The sequence below is a fragment of the Stylophora pistillata genome, chromosome 1 (genome assembly GCF_964205215.1).
Source record: "Stylophora pistillata chromosome 1, jaStyPist1.2, whole genome shotgun sequence".
Lineage (NCBI taxonomy): Eukaryota > Metazoa > Cnidaria > Anthozoa > Scleractinia > Pocilloporidae > Stylophora > Stylophora pistillata.
This window is the reverse complement of record NC_142519.1, coordinates 10,351,300-10,370,715: the sequence shown is the minus strand read 5'-3', so window position 1 is coordinate 10,370,715 and position 19,416 is coordinate 10,351,300. Positions and strand designations below refer to the sequence as shown.

The following is a 19,416-nucleotide window of genomic DNA, read 5'->3' as shown; positions in this document are numbered from 1 at the left end:
ACATCGTTTTGGGCACGGATTAAAGTACCAATGATTGCCAGTTTAATTTTTATTTTTGTTAAGCTGTACGGTCAGAAGATGGTTGTTTAGTTTGGGTCATATTTTATCAGAATGTTAAGCTTGAGGTTTTGGATAACAGCGAAGCTCCTTCTGCTTTGTAAGGGTGGTCTGACGAAACAACCTGTTAACTGAATATTTCCGGGCTCTGGCTCGCCGTTTATTTTAGATCGATTGATTTGTACCGACACAAGATTGTTTATTGCTTCGGCAAGTGCTTTTATGTCGAACAACTCGCTGTTTGGTTTCTTATATTGCAATTGATGCTTTGATACTGTTAGTCTCGCCATTAGGGAGCTCCATTCGTGTATTTATTATAAAAATTCTAATATTTTGGCAGAGGTTTTCTTACAGAACGATATTTACATATATAATGGTCGAAGCATGTTAGATATAGGCTAACTAGGTTTTGAATAAAAGAATGTATGTTCGGCTACGCAAAAAAATAAAGACAAGATTTTATATGTGCGGAAGAAACGAGGCAACTTTTCATAAATATACACAAAATTGAGAGAAGCTTTAGTTCCCTGTTGGAGTGTAAACATTTTGAAGTCGTGGATTTTGTTTTTCTTCAGATTGCTTATTATCAGTGGCTCACAAAAGCCAAAGATTACGGCATTCAGTATTGTAATGACATATCTTTCTCAGCACAGCATTTATGCGCATGCTTTGAGTTAGAGGACAAGTGTATGTTTGTTTCATCTCACAAAAGACGTTTTTTTCGTTCCTAAAAGAAATTTAAGCAGTCATTCACGAGCATGCAAGCATTCTGTTGTGATTTAAATATTTCATCATATAAATAGCCCTTTCATGCAGCTCCTGTGTATATTATACACTGAAAAATTAATTTTGTGGTAAAGTTACAATTTCTTCTTTTGTTAGGAATTCTTTGATACAACATGGTAAATTGCAAGGAATTATCATTTCTTGATTTACATAGGAAGCAATAAATTTATACTAGGATGGAGAAGTATGCCTGAAAGTAGCTCATAATCTGATGCTGTAATCTCTTCATCAAAACAATCATTGTTTGGGTTGAAACATGTCTTCAGTAGCTTGTGAAGTGCACCTGTCCTTTGCCTAAAATACCTAGACTCTAAGGAGGCAAAATTTAACTTTCCATCAATAATATGAAAAAAAGGAAAGATATTTATTTTGAGGTTAATTTCGTCCTTAAAGTATAGGGGTGAAAAAAAGTGCAATTAAAGATTTCTTTAATTCAGAAATCTTTACTGTTTTATTGGCATGTAGCCACACTTATCAGCCACAGAATAAAAAATGTAAAACATAATCAAAGCAGATTAAAAAGACAGGTTATATTGTAAATGCCATTTACCCATAACAGGGCTCTCTAGATTTTAAAAATTCTAGACATCTCGCTATCTAAATAGAAGGGTGACCCTGACTTGCCAAAGAAACTTTCACAAAGCTTAACATCTGCATATGTTGGGTATAAATCAAGATATGTTGGAAGAATTTAAAGGTGTTGTTTTATCAGCTAAGATTTAAATATAAAGAAAAATGCTCACTTATTTGAATAAAAGGTGAAAAAAGGAAATTTGTCTTAATTAAGGTAGAATTTAGTTTCATTTTCATCAATTTGTGCAGCATTGTATACAAGTTTTATTGTATAGTGGGAATACCAGGTTACCAATTCTTCACTAAATCAAAGAAAGGTCCATTGAATAAAAGAATGCCAGATAGTCGAGTTATCAGGCAAATGAAAAAACTTCATTGTTGTCCTTGAGAGGTCAAACATAATTATAGTATATTGAACAATGATTTTTGTTTGAGTATTCAAAAACATTGTTTGGGCGATTTGTTGGCTAAATTGAGGCTTTGAAAACTGCTCTGGATTTTGTAGCTTCATATGGTGTGATATCTGGATAAAAGCTGAGAAAATGCAGTTGATGTATTGTAAACAAGCATATGAAATGAAATAGCTTTGACACTTGCATATAATTGAGGACATGATGGTTTTTTAGGTCAATGAAAATTGTCATTTGGCATGTCTTGTCGTGATTATGCACATGGCTTTGTAAAGAGTACTGATTTTTAAAAGTTGCAGTTTATGTTAAGAAAAGTTGCAGTTTATGTTAAGAAAAGTTGCAATTTACGTGAAGAGATGCAGTCTTATAACCTTAAGGTCTCACTTGTACAAAGGAGAAGTCAGAAACCACACTATTGATCTCTTTGAAATTCAACTTCTTTGTATATCCATCTAATTAGAGTTCAAATATTTCAACAAGCTTACTTGGACTATTATTAATCCAATTACCAGCCAAAAAGAAAGAAAGAAAAGGAAAAAATTCTGACTTCATCACAGAGGTTCTACATGTATAATCATGAAGCACTTTTGATTTTTTTTTTAAAGAAAAAAACTTCTTAAGACTTAGATAGATGCGTATTTGAGGCATTTTTCTTGCCTTTCACCCTTGTATAGTTTTTTACTAACATTTACACCATCCTTTAGTTTTGCAACCTGAGAAACTAATTGGAAAATCAGTTATTACAATATTTTGAAAATAGTTATTTTAATGTTCTAGCTTTGTTCAGAAAGAGTTCTTTTTCAATTTCATGGCTATTTTAGTTTGTTGCATATCATATAATTTTTTTTAACAGGGTTCTCCTCATCAGGCAGTAACCAGTAAAATTTACTGCTTGTAAGAGCACTTATTACTGCTTGCAAATGCTCAAAAGTCTTAAAAAAATATGTATTAATGGTAAGCTAATCTGGTAGGCAAGTAATAGATGAAAAAAATAAACAGTGCCAGGAGTTTCATTAAGGGCCAGGTACCTATAAATAATATGTATTTGACCTTCTTAAATGATATTCACAATGATTTTCAACTTCATCTTCTAAGAAGAATCACAAGATAAAGTAAATTTGCCCTACAATGCAACGCGAAAGTTTTTGTCCCATGTGATTCTGAAAATTGCGAGTTTTGGCAATCAGTAAAGAATGTGCTTGATCACAGAATATTTTTCTTCTTGACCCAACAAATCTCCGCCTGGGAAAATGCGATATGTTGAATGGCATTAATTTGTGCTTTTGATACAGCTAATGCCCTATGAATATGTTCATGGTCAATTTTGGAATCCTTGTAAATGATCATTATCAGTAGACAATTGTTTTCAACCAACCCATGAAATGTGTTTTATATTCAAGAAGATTTGTTTTTTTCTCTAAAAAGTTCTTTTTGTGCCCTTGAAAATGGGACGGTGGAGTGTTCTCTACTGTAAATATGTTTGGAATGAGAAGTCTAAATGTGGCATTAAGGAGCTGGGCATGTGTGAAGCATGAAATTAGCACCACTCTCTGGTTCACAGGTCTTGAGTAAGCTAAATAATAAAACAACGTATTATCATATTTTTAGAACATTTAAAAGAGTTCAAAGAAAAAGAAACAAGTTCAAATAAAGCTTTTCAGTTTGTTTTAAAATGCAGAAAAAAATTACCTTTTGTATAGAAAGTAAATTAAATTAAAGATTGTTTGGGCTTTGATTGTGCTCTCAAACGGTTGCTTAGCATGTGTTTGATTTCTTTCTGGCCAGCTCATGGTTCACTTTCTCTATAACATACAACTGAAGTCGAGCACAGAACTGTTCCCGGGGACATTAAAAACCACTCCAAAAACTAACTATTAATCTTGTATGGAATTGCTTTGGATGTGTTGAATTTTAATCAAGTGACAAGGAAAATCTATTTCACTGTGGAAGCAACTGGCTCTCCTACATTTAGACAAAATTTTCCTCTGTTGTTGAATGCACGACTCTGTGTAATTGACAGAAATCTCTCATTCACAAAACTTGCAAAGAAAGATCCCCAAGGTGTTTGTTTATAAACCCATCAGCAAGGCTGTGCTCTAAGAAAAAGTGAAGGGAGCCCAGTGCTCTGAAACTATGAAATCTAGGGTGCCCAGCAAATGCTTTTTATAAAAAAAAACTAAGATTCCTGAGTCACCCAAGAGCAAAAGTAAGGCGCCGGGGGTCATTGGGCATTGCTAGACCACAGCCCTGGTCAGTATGAAATTATAAACATCATCAAACACCAGGTTAAGGGTCTCCTTCCTGTATGAAAGTCCTGGTAAATCATTAGTTGTATGGTATCAGTGGGTTGGGAAGGGCTTATGATAGTGACTATGACTATGTTGACACAGATTGTAGCTAATCTTGCTACCTTTTTGTACCTTCATAGATCTAAGGAACTTATTAAGGATGCAATTTTGGACAATGATTTCCTCAAAAAGTTGGAACCATCACAAATCCGTGAAGTTGTTGAATGCATGTATGAGAGGAAATGGAAAAAGGATGAATTTCTTATCAAGGAAGGAGAATCAGGATCACACCTTTATGTCCTGGAAGGTAGATGTTTTGTTTCATTATTAACAAGTTTGAAATAAGATCACCAGATTTACATATTTAGAAAATAAATAAATCCTTGTTGAGCAATTTTGAGTACTCACCACTGGAATATAAAGATTTTTCTGTAAAACTTTCACAGGAAACTTTCTAATTTTGAGGTAAACCTTTTTATAACAGGGCTAGCAGAGCCGCGCAATCAAATTCAGTGTACGTAAGTGTGCTCAAAATTCCGATAGTTCACGCTGATAGCGCGAGCAAATCTCTTTGCCAGAATTTTTTTTCGCGTGAGCAGCTATTGTTAGCGTGGGGAAAAATAATACATTTCATGACAATAATGGATACAAACAGAGACTCGGCCCACCAGTCCCAAAACGAAGGCAATTTTCCGACCTTTTCCCTTGGGCTAGAGTTCTTAAATGAGGCAGTAAAAGAGAAAAACAACAAAAAACCAATTTGAAACCAATTAGAAACCAGTTAACACCCCATCCAGGAAAGAGTGAAGTGATGCTACTTTGTAGGGGAAACCCAATGGGGCCGATAGCCCCGGTGTTATTGGGTGACTCCAGTATAAACTGGGTGACTAAAGCATGTGTGTTAGGCTTGACAGTTGAGCACAAGTTAACATGGGATGAACATTTAATGGATGTTAAGAAGAGTTTTGCTAGCAAACTAGACCTGTTAAAACGATCTAGATTCTTGCTAAAAGGTGTTTTGAGAGACTTCTACTTTAAGGTTATTTGCCCTCTGTTAAATACGGACTAGTACTGTGGGAAGCGTGTTGTAACTCAAATTTACTTGATTCAATTGAAAGACTTCGTTGTAGAGCATCTCGAATCATTTTTAACATATCAAGAGACATGCCTTCAAAAGAGGTGCTGGCCTATGATCAGTGGCCCACTATTTATTTATATTATAAAATGGACATTCTTAAGATCTTTTTTAAAGTACAAAATGGTGGCTTGCCTGAATTGCTGTCTAATAATATTTACATAGAAAGGAGTAATGGATATTCACTACAGGGTGGAGACTGCTTATCAGTACCAAGATTCAAAACTAGATTTATGAAGGATTCGCTGGCTTACAGAGGCGCCGTTCTGTGGAATATGATTTGTCTCAATGAGAACGGAACATTGCATCTGAGCAACAAAGATTGATATCTGATAAGAACAAAAGATTACTTCAAGGATTTTAAATTCAAGACTACCTCCGCCTCTACAACGTGGCGTAAAAATGCAGATTTTATATATAATTGACGATTACTAATGAACATTTTAGTGATATTTTACCCATTCAGTAATGATTTTATCTCTTAAAAAATAAATTTAATGATGAGTAGCACGGTCACGCCACCATTACAGGGTCCGAAAATTATATTTACCCATATCTTCGCGAAAAATGTATGAATGCCCCTCAAACTTTACAGATAAACTGAGTAATAGTTCTTGTTTGATATGAAATCAATAACAAAATTCAAGCGATAAGTTTAGAACACGAATTAAAGTCAATTGTTTACAAAAAGCACGACATTTTGAGTGTAACGCGTAACATCGAATTTGCATACCAAGAGTAAAAACTTAATTTTTGTCCCTCAAAACGAATAAAAGCTTAAAATTTTATCATGCCTAATTATTGTATATAATACAAATAGACTTTTCACAAAATTTCATTGCTCTGTGTTTTTTATTGAGGCAGTAATAAGTACAAACTACAATATAAGTTCTTGTGTGTTGTCCTGTAACGCTGGATTATAAACAGACTTCACAGTTTACAGAATTCAGGCTTTTGGCGACCAGATTAACCTAAAAACAATAATAATTACATCTGAGAAAAGTTCATTCATTTTGCTTTAAGGCTCTGTGCAAGATAATAGCAAATCATGAAATGCTGGGAAAAATATAGCGATTTTGCATATCGGAAACAAATTTGTAACGAGTTTTGATTGCATAAATTCAACCATTACTTACCTATTTCGAAGCCGATAAATCAGCGTAGAGTAGTCCATCACCATATAGAGAACGACCAAATCAAAGTTCATTCTATCAGACGTCTAGATTCGTAAGAATTTACGAGCTTATAGGAATTTTCGCCGAAGAAATGGTACAAAGAATGAATCGAAACATATTTTCTGCCTAATGTGATGTTTATAGACGCTTTGCGATCATATTACATATTCAATTCGGACCAGAAACACTACAAGCCGCTCTCAAAATCGACCCAAATCATGGTCACAACGTGCAAGAAACGACGAAGGCCAGCCTGTGCAGCCTTGACTGATAAGTTTTGGGGGGATACGGATATTTTCAGGGTTTAAACAATAAAAGCACGTGGTATATTTAGCCCGAAGCGTGTCGACTAGCGTTACACTCGATTTCTCAATCACAATAATAGCAGCGTGCTTCAAAAATTAATCAAGCGATTCCGACAAATTATGGAAACAAAACCCCAATCAAGTGCTGAAAAGATGAAAAGATGGAGAGAACAAAAGGCTGAGAGAAAGAAAGCTACTGATAAAAGATACTACGAGAAAAAACGCCAACAGAAAATAGCCAAGGTGCGTGACAGCCGAGGTCAGAAAACTCACCGGCCGAACACTAGGGCACAAAACCTGAAAGCTGTTACGAAGAAACGAAAAAGGGAAGAAACATCAGCAGAAGAAGAAAGAAGACAAAAAATCAGAGAGCAAACTCGAAAAAGAGTACAAAATTTACGTGAAAAACGGCGAGCTGAATTGAGAGAAGCACATGAAGAGCATGCTACAAATGCCGCGGAGTATACGTGTTCAACCCCGCCTTCTAGTTCCGCTTTCCAAAACAGGATGGCAAAAGCCCGCGCCCCAAAGAAAACAACTCAAGTTCTGCCAAAAACACCACAGAAGAAAGCAGAACTTGTAGAAACAATATCCTCAAGTAAAGCTGTACAGCTAAAGCGAAGGGTTTTCTTTTACGTACCGTCCTCTGGCGAAGGAGCTGTGGAAAGGAAGAGAGATGGCAGAAAGTTCAAAGAGGTGAAGGGAATTCGTAAGTGGCACTGTGTTAAATCACTTCCTCAGCAAGAGAAAGTGATGGTGAGACACAGGTCCTGCTACTGCACCAGCTGTATTTTTGGTGAAGAAGACAACTGTTCCAACAAAGAGTGGCTGGATGAGTGGAAAACCATTAATATCTTGAGAGATGGCTCAGTGGCAACCACTAGGCAAGCAAATGAAGAGCCAATTCTTGACCACGATACCGCAGTACATTTAGCAGACCTGGCTGTGAAGGGCAGTACAGTGGCTATTGCTGCTGATGAAGACCCGATGTATGATTTTTATCTCCTCCAGGTCACCTCGGATGGAGTTGAAGAACTTGCCTTTGACTTCACAGATGATTACCACTGTACTGCACTAAAAGGTCAGAAGGTGTTGAAAGGCCACTTCTACTTACGAGAGAACATCCATGATATGACATTCACCCTTGATGTCAAACGCATTGCCATGGTATATGCAGCCACTGTGCGCCATATTTGTGGAGACCTTCCTGTGAAGCGGAGAGCCCGGAAACCTGTATATAAGCTTCCTTTATTGGAAAATGAAGAAATAATTGCTTCACTTTAAGCAAAAATAACCTTAATTCAACTGTTTTCTAGTACACAATTAAGTTTATCATGATTTCACAACAAAATATTGAATTGTAATGATTTTGACATGCCCGCAATGCATTATGGGTAAACCAGAAAATCGCAATAAATACTTAAATAATGTAAATAATATCAATTTTTGAAATAATATGTGCAATTTACATAGATACACACTATTTCATTGAGTAATAGATGAGATATAAAGACAATGATATTTTTTGGCTGTGTTACACTAAATGGACAGGTGATTGTGCTACTCATCAATGTATAATTCGTAATGCACTAGTTACTGAATCTTGTCAATATTTTGATATTTTATTCACATTAGGATTTATGTTTTTAACTATAAATACATGACCCCACAAGCTTGTAGCTTTAAATTTTTATCGTGTTTAAATAAAGGTCATCCATCCATCCATCCATCCTATTTTGCTTAATATTTCGCTTACTGCGAACAATCACTTCTGATATTGTTGTCGGTTTTTCACGTCGGATTTGATGCAAAATTCCACCGGCTATGTTATAAAACAATTGGTTCATGCTTTTAGTTGTGCACTATCGAGTTATGGAGTGTGTGGGAAGTTTGGAGAGCACTCAGGAAGCTAGTGTTGCCCTCGGCTATTGCCTCGGGCAACTCTTACACTTCTTTTGTGCTCTCCAAACTTCCCAAGAGCTCCATAACTTGATAGTGCATGCTAAAACATGAACCAATTGTTAATTAAAACTAGGTTATTTACTTGTAGCCAGGAACTTAAATGTAACATGATTTTTTTTTTCCAGAGGGTAAAGTCAAAGTCTTAAAGGAAGGGGAGGAAAAGGGTAATATGGGACCAGGAAAAGTATTTGGAGAACTTGCCATCTTGTACAAGTGCCCAAGAACAGCCAGTGTGAAAGGTAAATGTCTTGATATTGCTTTTTTCTTTTGTCGGTTAAATTGAAAAACACAAGCAGTGAAATGTTAGTTTTGTTGTTTGCAAACACAAGTAGGCCTTTCACTCCATTCTGATAGTTTCCTCTAATAAAGAAAACTCTAATTAGTTTTTACCAAATTTATGCCCATCTTAGGAATTGTCAGAGTAGGAAAGAAACATTTGGTTAGAGCAGACCTTAACTTTTTTTTTGTTTTATCTTCAGGCACAGTAATCATTTCATTTGTAATAATATACATGAAAAAATTATGCATGTCTGATTAGCTGAAAACAAGTGCATTTTTTGTGTAATGCAAGAACAAAGTTGTAACACAAGTGTTAAGTTGTAACATGGTTGCAAATAGACTTACAAAAGGCACATTTGCACTGATGAAATTTTGCCTTCTTGACTTTCTCCGGTGCCTTTTTTCATGAAAATTATTAATAAGTAACACCATGATTTTTACTGCAACTTGGTGTGAATAAGCACTTGCAAATTTTTTAAATACTGTAAACTGCACTCACTCTGTGGGCCCATGCCATTTTGTTGTCTTTGAAAAATTTACTCATGCTAATAAACAAATACTAATGTATGCTTATGCAAATCACAGGATAGTATGATCATACCAAATCAGTAGCATACATTTAGATAGAGTGTTATCTTTTACTATGTACCACAAGGAGCAGTCACAGATATATTTGGTGTCATTTTTATACCAGCTTATTTTGTCCATTTTTTATTTGTGTAGATATGTGACCTCTCTTGCGAAAACGTTCCTAACGGTAGGCGTTCGAACAGTGAACAGAATGGCATGTGAACGGCTAGGAAAGCTGTTCGAAACGGATACTGTGAACGGATGAATGGCTAATTAAAGTTTTCGAATGGATGAGGTCAAATGGATGAATGGCTAGTGAAAATTTTTGAATGGATGAGGTCGAACAGATGAACAGCTAATTTAAATTTTTGAATGGATGAAGTCGAACGGATGAATGGCTAATTAAAATTATCGAACGGACGAGTAGCTAATTTTTTGAACACTGAGATGAGCCTCACAGATGAGATCGAATGGATAAACGGCTAAGCGGTTGAACAAGTGATTGCCTGTAGAAATTATTTGAACAGATGGTTTCGTCAAAACGAATGCTGACACAGGCATCCCAAGCTCTCGTCTTGAGCCAAAGCGAAGGATTATTTCATGAAAGTGTCACACGTTGGGTGACGCGGTGTTAAGTTACGTGAGGTATTTGACACAATCTGTGAAAAGATCACTTGAAATGAGTTGAAACCCGATCGCTTGAATAACTCTACTTCACTTTCGGCCCATTCAAATGGATTATAATTAATATTTTTATTATTGAATTCGACCGATTAAGATAAGGTACAACCAAGGAACTTGCAAGCGCAAAGCATACAATTCGATACTTCTCAACTTCAATTCAGGTTTAAATTTCCATAATCCCAGCTTCCTTGTCAGTCCATAAAAAATGTGTTGCCTTGGCAACTGCTAACAACTTGTGTCAATTACTGCCATTTCACACAATCACAAAATGGAGAATTCAATGAGAGAAGATATAGATTGTGATCACACCGAAAATGTTTCTACCATTGTTGCCAAAGTGCTAAGTGAACGGCTGATGAATTTTCTTGAACGGATAGCTCAAACTGTTCGAACAGATGATGAATATTCAAGAACAGATAGCTGGAGGCGTTCGAATGGATTATAAATATTCAAGAATGGATAGCTAGAGGCGTTTGAACAGATGATGAAGTTTCTTAAATGGATAGCTCGAACGGTTCAAACGGATGAGGAATATTCAAGAACAGATAGCTTGAGGCATTCAAACGGCATGCCAATCCAGTCGAACGGCTATCCATTTAAAAACGGCTAACCGTTCGGAACGTTTTCCCGTGAGAGGTCACATATATTTATAATGTAGGTTTGTCACATGTTTTCAACACAAGACTTTGGTTTGGGAGACTGGGTGACCCCTCCCCACATTTTCAACATTAAGTTTATTTATCTTATCTTTTCTTATCTTATCTTGCTGTCATTTTGTGGAAACAGTGTTAATGTTTTGGATGTGTTCCTTCATTTTAGCTGAGAGTGATGTTAAGGTCTGGTCCATTGACAGGCAGACATTCCAGACAATTATGATGAAGACGGGAATGTTAAAACAGCAGGAACACATTGAATTCTTGAAAAGGTGATTTTAGCAGATGATGAATCAAAACTTACACTAAATTTATGTTAGATTTTCTGGTCTTTGTGAAGTTTAAGGGTTCCCATTTTGCAGAACCCAACCCCTCTTAAAATGATAATTGATTAGCGATGATGTCCATGTTGTAGTTGAAAATGATTTCAGATTGAAATGATTTCAAACTTGTTTGATTTGTATTTTTTTATGTCTAAGGACTATTTTAGTGTACCAAACCAAGAACAAAGGAGAAAACAAATCTTTTATCATTTTGAACTTAAATTTAATTAAGACTATAACATTTATTTGTTCAGGTTTAATGTCTTTCATTACCTAAATAAACAAAGGGCAGCACATACAGTGCTTTTGATCCTGCTTTGAACTGAGGTGAAGGTAAGCACCTCTAAATCAACTTCTTCTGTTCTTTAAATCTTAACTCTTTCACTTCCAAGACCCAATAAGTAATTCTCCCCATCGACTGTCATGTATTTCTCGGTAAATTTGGTACAATTTAGAATTAGAATTCGGTCTTATGTCTGGGTAACACCGCCTTGCTGATAAGCTTCTTATTTCACATAACCACCTTACAAAATAGTAATTTTTTTTTTCTGAAGCATCCCATTGGGTTGGGATCTTAAATCCCTGAATCTGATTGGCTAATGATACACTCACAACAGGTCCAGCCTTTATAATTTTTTCAAGGCATTTGCAGCAAATTGAAGAAACCTCAGCAGAAAAGAGCAAAGCAGCAGAAAATATTAAAAATGATATCTACTGGTTTAGGTAGCTCTATTTGAGGAAAACCTGTACCTGAGGTCATGAGTAAGTACAGCCTGAAGGTAGAGGGCAATACTCAAGACCAAGGGTACTTTTTCCCCCCACCCAGACCTCCTGCCTGGTAAATAACGTATAATCAATTGCCGAGAAAAGTAGTACATGTAAATCATTTGAGGGAGTTAAAGAGTGAAATATCTGTATGGGTTATCATTGTACCTTTCAGTGTTCCATGGCTGGCTAAGTATGGGGAAGACTTGCTCTGTAAGGTTGCTGATGTCATCGAGGAGGTAGGGTTAATGTAACAATCATGGCCATTGGATCATTTCTTTACAGTACTGTTAAAGACAAAAAAAAGTAATGTTTGGTAATATTGTCTAAAATAAAGGTTTAATTCCCTTGAAATCTAACCATTACTAATTGGTAAATCTTTTGTCAATCAATAACTTGTGTTGACAACTTCTCCCATGGCTGGCAAATCCTGACAACCCAGCCAGGAGTCCCCTCACAGGAAAGGGGAACAGGCACCTGTCACACTGAATAAACAGTGGAAAGAGGGAGAGAATGGTTGAGGAAAAACTGTCTGGGAACACTGTGCATACATGCTCAAAGCACACACAAGATTGCCTCAAATAAAGAGCTGACTATTAGAGAATGCTGATCCTCTTTGTTGTTTACTCCGTTAAATTGCATTTAACCTCATTTAACAACTGCATCGCTTAATGGAGGTTGTGTGCTAGAAGCATCCAGGAGCTTCCACTATTGGCAGCCAACTCCCAGATGGAGACTTCTCCCATCGCTAGCAAATCCTGGCAACCCAGCCATGAGCCCCCATGCCAAGCTGAAGGACCTCCAAGCTGAGTGCAATCAGCTTGGATAAATGGGGCTCATGACAAAGGCAGGCCATGGCCCCAAGAAAAACTGTCCAAATCCAATGGCACCTACTGACTGGTGTAAATGAGTTATTATGAGCATCTGCTATGAAATTCATCCTGCTACTGAGAGGATGCTATCCACAGGTGTCTGCATATACAGCGCCCCATGGTCTTTATGAGGTGGTCATGAATGCCCTGCTAGGCAGCTGTAGTTGCAACTCCAATTCTAAAGCTGTGACCAGAGAACTTTCCAGGAATGTCTGCAGCCTGTAGTGTAGATTGTAAGAACAAAGATAGACGGGCTTGCAAAAGAGAATGGCTATCTTCATAAATAAATAGGGGGCTGGTATGTGGCCCTTGAAGGTGAAGGTAGTTTGTCAAAGCTGCCATAGGACAGAGTGATGTGAAGCCACACCCAAGAAAAATGAAACAGCTCTGTCTGAAAGGATCAGTCTTTGTGCACTTAATGAACACCCTGAAACTTCAAGGATTTGTTGAGGAATCTACTTGCAGATCTGCTACTGTCAGATGCACAGAGAGGTCAAAAGGCCAATTAGTCATAAACTTACCTGCTCTAAGAAACCCAAAGAAGCCAAGGCAACAGGCTGCCCACAGCATGACTTTGTCATGGATAGAGAAGTCTAAAGACTTGCGCACAATGGTCAAAGGGTCTGCAGTCATGGGCTGATGCTGGGGAGGATTGGAACCCTGATTTCGTAGAACCCCTATTAAGAGCCACTGTAGCTGAATAAAGGCTGATAGTTTCGAAAGAAACTGTTTGGGGCTGCGTTGGTGGGAGTAATGAAATAATTTGGATATATCAACAAAGTTGAAGTGGTAAATTGGCCACGGTTACGATTACAAAAGCTGACGTTGCGAGCATTAGCCCTTCGTCGGAGCTGAAGACAGTCAGTGAGTGGGTCAGAATACCCATAATTGATGTGTAAAGAATGAATAGGAGATAGATAACCTTTGATAGAGGAGTGATGAAGATGATCTGCAAGGTGTGTAAAGAAATGCATCAACGTTTGTTCGCTGGCAGGTAGAAGAGGATGACATGAATTGGTGGGAATATCTTGACTACAGAAGTCTAGAAATTAGCATTGAGCAGAGCCATACACTTGTCGAGTGGAGGGTGCAAGACCATTGGATAAATAGAACTGGCATTTTGCTGTTTGCTGTCAAATCACTGGAAGCTGGGCCAGTACTGAGGGGGGGTATTGGTGTAGCCACAGCTGCTGTGTGTGGAGCTAGATGATGGAAATGCTGAAATTCAAAATGTGATAACACATCATGTCTCTACCGGCTGTACGACAGGCTGTAAAGGCAAAGGAATAATGAGTGGCTAAGAGGGACAGAAAACTGACTGTCTAAGAGAAGCAAAAAGGGCCAACATGGACAATGACACTCATAAACTGTGTAGGAAAATGTTCTTACATTTGCCTTATAAGTGATTTTCTTATTTATGCATGGCAAATGAGGAAAGCTTGGTTAGCTTCAATCATTTCCCATGTGTATCTAATTAACTATTAGATTAAAAGCTGAAGATTTTTGTTGTGTGCTTTTCGTTAAGGGAAAGCTGGAATTAACTAACATAATGATATCAAGAGAAAAAAGTTTCCTATCTGTTTGTGATTGAGTCTACCACTTCTTCAAATTTTGACACCAAGACAACCTCATTTTTTTTGTTTTGTTCACCAACTTTACCCATTAACTACTGAGGAATAAATAATGCAGTGAAGCCAATCAGAATGATTGTGACATTGAGGTTTTGCTTTTTGACCCCCTTCTCCTGGTACAGCCACCTTAAAAAAGCACCATCAATTAGTGGCTAATTATTGGAAAAGTTATGGAAGTCCCTGAATTTGGTGCACAATCACAGTAATGAAGTGCATTTTATGGTACCTTTGATTTTGTAGAACAACATCTATAAAGAGCATTTGCTTTGAATTATTTCTCGAACTATAACACCACATTCTTATTTTACCATAGGCATTCTATGATGAGGGAGAGTACATCATACGTCAAGGTGCCAGGGGAGACACATTTTTCATTATCAAGAAGGGAGAGGTTAGTAATGCTTAACTTAATTAACGATTCTTTCTTTTCATTGACTAAATGAATGAGCATCATAAAATTTTGAATTTATAGTTACAGGTTTATGCCATTGGGTGAGTTCTATGTAACTTTTCGCTATTGATTTTCGCTATTGCTTAAATAGCGCTATCTACTGCGAGGATCATGCATCATACGTATCTATGTAACTTGTTAATAATTGTGCTATTTGCCATCTCTGTTGATTGATTTTTGTAGGTGGAAGTTACTCAGAGAGCAAATGTGCATGCAGAACCCAATTTCATTCGCACTCTCAAAAAGGGGGAATACTTTGGAGAAAAAAACCTCATGGGGTAAATTTCGAATTTTCTTTTAAGTCATTTGAAGTCATGAAAAGTAATGTTGTTTTTGACAGCATAGAAGCAGACATACTGGATGTGTTCTTGTAAATAACATATGGGATCACTGATTGCAAATGATAAACTTAGAAATTGGGCAAAGCCGGGGCGTGTTATACAAAGATTCAGCTGTGAGACACGGGTATACGCTCCATACATACCTTTTAAGAGTGTTTCTTTTTTTTTTTTATAATTTTTTAAGCAAAATATGGTCTAAGAAAAGGAAAATACTTTCTTTTAACAGCGATGAATTTCGAACAGCAAATTGTATTGCAGCCAAGGGAGGTGTGCAATGTCTAGTGTTGGATCGTGAGTAAGTATTAGAAATGTTTTCATGTTCAATCTTTTTCTGAAAAAGGTTCTTAAAGTAAACATCATCCCAAAGGGAACAAGCTCTTAATAAAAGCTATCTCAAGCATTTGGTGTTTACAGCTATCCAGCTGTAAGATTTGTCCTTTTGTGAATGTATAAATCACAAATCATAATACTTCTGGTCCAGTTCAAAGTTCTTCCACAGAAAAGGAATTTAAGTGTCATTTAAAAAGGCATATTTTTCTCATTGTGATGTCATTACTCCATGATGATTTCCCAGCTTTATTTGTATTCCACAGACCTTTTGAAGCATATATTGGAAGTTTAGATGACTTAAAAACTGACAAGTATAGTGACAAGGCTAGAGGAGTTGAGCCACAGACTGCAAGGTATTAAATTTGTTTTAAATTAATTTTGATGTTGCCTCAAATCAGCTATCTATTTGGTGGTTATCACCTCTAAACAAATAGCCAAGTTAATGTTGTAATGGTCCATGAATTTGCAAGATGTTATTCATCAGGTATGGAATAATACTTCATCTTTTGTTGAATCATATTTAAGTTGGTTTTGGTTGTAAGAGGAACAATGACCGTGATGATACTGGCTGATCACATCATTCTGACAAAAGGCTAAAGCTGGAAATATCAGCTTTAAATACTCTTTACAGTGATTAATTTGCATTATCAACTCAGCTGACAAAACCAGTGATGAATTTACATTATCAACTCAGCTGACAAAACCAGTGATGAATTTACATTATCAACTCAGCTGACGAAACCAGATTAGCTGATTACATGTTGTGAACAGTACATATTGAGTGAAATGATAATGAGTGTATTAAGGAAGGATCAAAGAGCAACTCCTAATAATGCTTTCCTTTCTAAAAACAGTCTTGCGGTTGAATTGATAACTTATTCTGATTTAAGTTTTAAAATAGGTTGAGGAATGAATCATTATTTAATTGACCCCATTTAAATATTTGATTGTCATGATTGATAAAACAAGACTCTATTGATATCAATGTCTAATTCTTCTCCAGGGGTAAATTTCTTCAATTACGTACATCTTTTGTATAAAGTATCTTTTAAATTAACATTTCAATATCTAGTTTGCAGTAACTTAGTATTCCAATATGCTATGGGTATCTTTCACAAGGGCACAGAGAAAGGTCTGACTTTCAAATAAGATTCTACAGCACAAATGTGAGCTTTAGTTTTTGATCTGCTTTTTTTTTTAACCAAATTGTAACATAAAGTTCTAAAGGTTACATCCTAGGGGGTTTTTTGGAGAAAGTTTGTTAGTCTCCTGCCTCTTTGGGTTGAAAAAGTGCAAACAGAATCTTAATGGGTATTATACAGCAACTTGATTACTATGTGTTCATGATTAAACACGGAATTTTCTTTTTGAGACTCCCATAACGGCTGTCAGTTCAAACATTTAAACCTAACAAGAGTGATTAATTCTAGTGTCGCACTCTGCTTATTTGAACTAAATCGAAGCCTTAATTTTTTTTTTTATAATACGTAATATACAAGGCTAACTTAAAGTTTATTTAAATTTATATCCATGTTAAATTTGGATCTTGCATACTTGGTGTTTACTATTTGTCAAAGGACTTACATTTATTTCTCCCTCTTAACCCCTAACCAAGTAGACAGATTCAAGAAATTGAAAGGTTGGTACATTTGAAGAGTATTTCATGCACCAGCAATCTAATAATAATGTTTTTAAATTTGAACTCACTGAGCACTTAACTTTACTTTTTGAGATACTGACGATTTAAATGTGGTTAAATTGCTGTTTTCACAGTAAGTAAAACTGTGTTGTGTGGTATTTGCAAGTAATCTCACATTATTCAAATGCATTATACATTTCTAATTTAATGATTTAAATGATGATGGTGATTTTTAAGACTGGTTTTTAAGTGAAGTGTTAAGTCTGGTGTTAAAGTGAAATTTTTAGGCCTGGTGTTTAAGTGAAAGGAGGTGTTTTTCAAAAAATGTCACTGGCATACTTGGAGAAAAAAAAAACTCTGGGTGCTTCCAATAGGAGTTGAACTGACAACCTTCTGATTAGGACTTCAGATGCTCTGCCACTGAACTATAGGAGACTTACAGCAAGCTAGGGATAGACAACAACATTTAGGAATTATTTGCAAACCTGGTCAAAGTGTTTACACCTAACATATGCCTGCCAATTTACATCAGCTATTACATTTCTTGAAGAGTTGTTGAAACCTTACATCTGGTAAGGAAGTACTTATTAAACACGACGATATATTTTTTTCATCCATTATCTTACACACTTCATTAGGAAAACAATGTTTTAAAATTCAACGGCAGAAAATAATGTTCTTGCTTTTAAACTCAAGTGATAATATTGCACGTGACATGCCAGGTGGATACTCAGATCATGAACAGCAAAATGAACATGATTTGACTGTGTTATGAAGAATTTTGTCAGCAACTTAATTTCATTGTACTAGAAAAGCACCATATTATAAAAGTCTACGTTTTGCTCATGGATTCGTAGGAACCCAGCAATTCTAAAATGAAGGGAAAAATGCTGTTTATCTAAGTTGTTTCTTCATCAAGTTTTTGCTATTAAGATATGATATACAAGTCAAACCTTTTTAGAACCACCTGTACATAAATTCTCATTTAATTGTAGTGTGCTTTCAACTAGACAGGTCAGAAAAAAACATAAAATTAATAATTATGTGGGGATAATTTATGTCTTGATGTACAACAACATTATAAGCACTAGCCAACATGATAAATGTGTGATACTAGGAGAATTAACTTGGATTTTGTGAGAGTCACATGGTGAAGTATTTCCTTTGAGAAGTACAAACATTTTAGATTTTTTTCACTGCACTGTATGTGAATTGAAAGTTATAAGGATGCCTGTAGAGAACACAGTGCTGGACAAATATTTTTATTTTTGAAAACAATGGTTGTTGTGGTAATTTGGATATATCAACAAAGTTGAAATGGTAAATTGGCCACCATAACGATTACAAAAGCTGACGTTTTGAGCATTAGCCCTTTGTCTGAGCGAATCGTTACAGTGGCCAATTTACCATTTCAACTTTGTTGATATATCCAAATTATTTCGTTACCCCCCCTGACGCAGCCCCAAAAAGTTTCTTTAGAAACTATCAGCCTTTATTCAGTTGTTGGGGTAAGGTACCTTGAAAAAAAATGTTATTTTGTGTGGTTGTTTTGACTTCTCTAGATAGTGTTTTACTATGCACTTATGACCTATTACTGGGTTCTGTTTTCTGGCCAAGTTTCCTGTTTGAGTTACTCTGACTTAAGATATGATTCTTTGTTAGTGGCTAGGATTTTTCAAAGAAATGTTTTTGATGGCTGTATACATACTTATTACAATTTTTTCTTATTTGCAGTCGCACAAAAGAAGAACAGAATGAGTTTGCCAGTGTTTCCTTGAAAGATATCTCAATCTTGAAGACACTGGGAGTTGGAGGATTTGGACGTGTTGAATTGGTGAGTCCAGTGAATCAGTAATTCTCATTGATGGTTCATATAGTATATCACTGCTCCAGTGTATCGTGTAAGCCCAGAGCATAACAATCCATTTGAAATAAGTTGCTAATAAGTATGTTTCATGCAAATATGTCAATGGTCAGTAGGAGTCCATAACTCAGATATTCATGGAAAAGTTCATTGGAATCTTTGCATGTTTATCATTGCCTAATGTTGTACATGTGCTAAAATCACTTAACCAGAATAGAGTAATTTTTAAGATTTTGTCATCCAGATAGGTTCTCAAAAACCTTGAAGGTTGTGAAATATCTGCCTTAACCCTTCACAAGCTGACATCATTAGCTGATTCTCCA

General features: G+C 36.1%; 1 protein-coding gene and 1 pseudogene across 7 annotated transcripts in view; one reads left to right on the top strand and one right to left on the bottom strand.

Moving 5' to 3' along the window:
- LOC111321948 (cGMP-dependent protein kinase 1) overlaps positions 1 to 19,416 on the top strand; it is a 50,457-nt gene that overhangs the window by 23,147 nt on the left and 7,894 nt on the right. For 3 of the 7 annotated variants that reach the window (XM_088735779.1, XM_088735764.1, XM_088735790.1), the window contains 10 exons: positions 4,255 to 4,421; positions 8,817 to 8,930; positions 11,044 to 11,149; positions 12,141 to 12,204; positions 14,782 to 14,859; positions 15,103 to 15,197; positions 15,487 to 15,555; positions 15,854 to 15,943; positions 17,206 to 17,229; positions 18,964 to 19,063. In XM_088735779.1, the coding sequence (XP_088591905.1) occupies positions 4,255 to 4,421; positions 8,817 to 8,930; positions 11,044 to 11,149; positions 12,141 to 12,204; positions 14,782 to 14,859; positions 15,103 to 15,197; positions 15,487 to 15,555; positions 15,854 to 15,943; positions 17,206 to 17,229; positions 18,964 to 19,063 (907 nt within the window). The remainder of the gene's footprint in view (positions 1 to 4,254; positions 4,422 to 8,816; positions 8,931 to 11,043; positions 11,150 to 12,140; positions 12,205 to 14,781; positions 14,860 to 15,102; positions 15,198 to 15,486; positions 15,556 to 15,853; positions 15,944 to 17,205; positions 17,230 to 18,963; positions 19,064 to 19,416) is intronic. The other 4 variants (XM_088735774.1, XM_088735792.1, XM_088735787.1 and 1 more) reach the window with 2 other exon arrangements.
- Positions 12,910 to 13,994, bottom strand: LOC148741175 (uncharacterized; annotated as a pseudogene).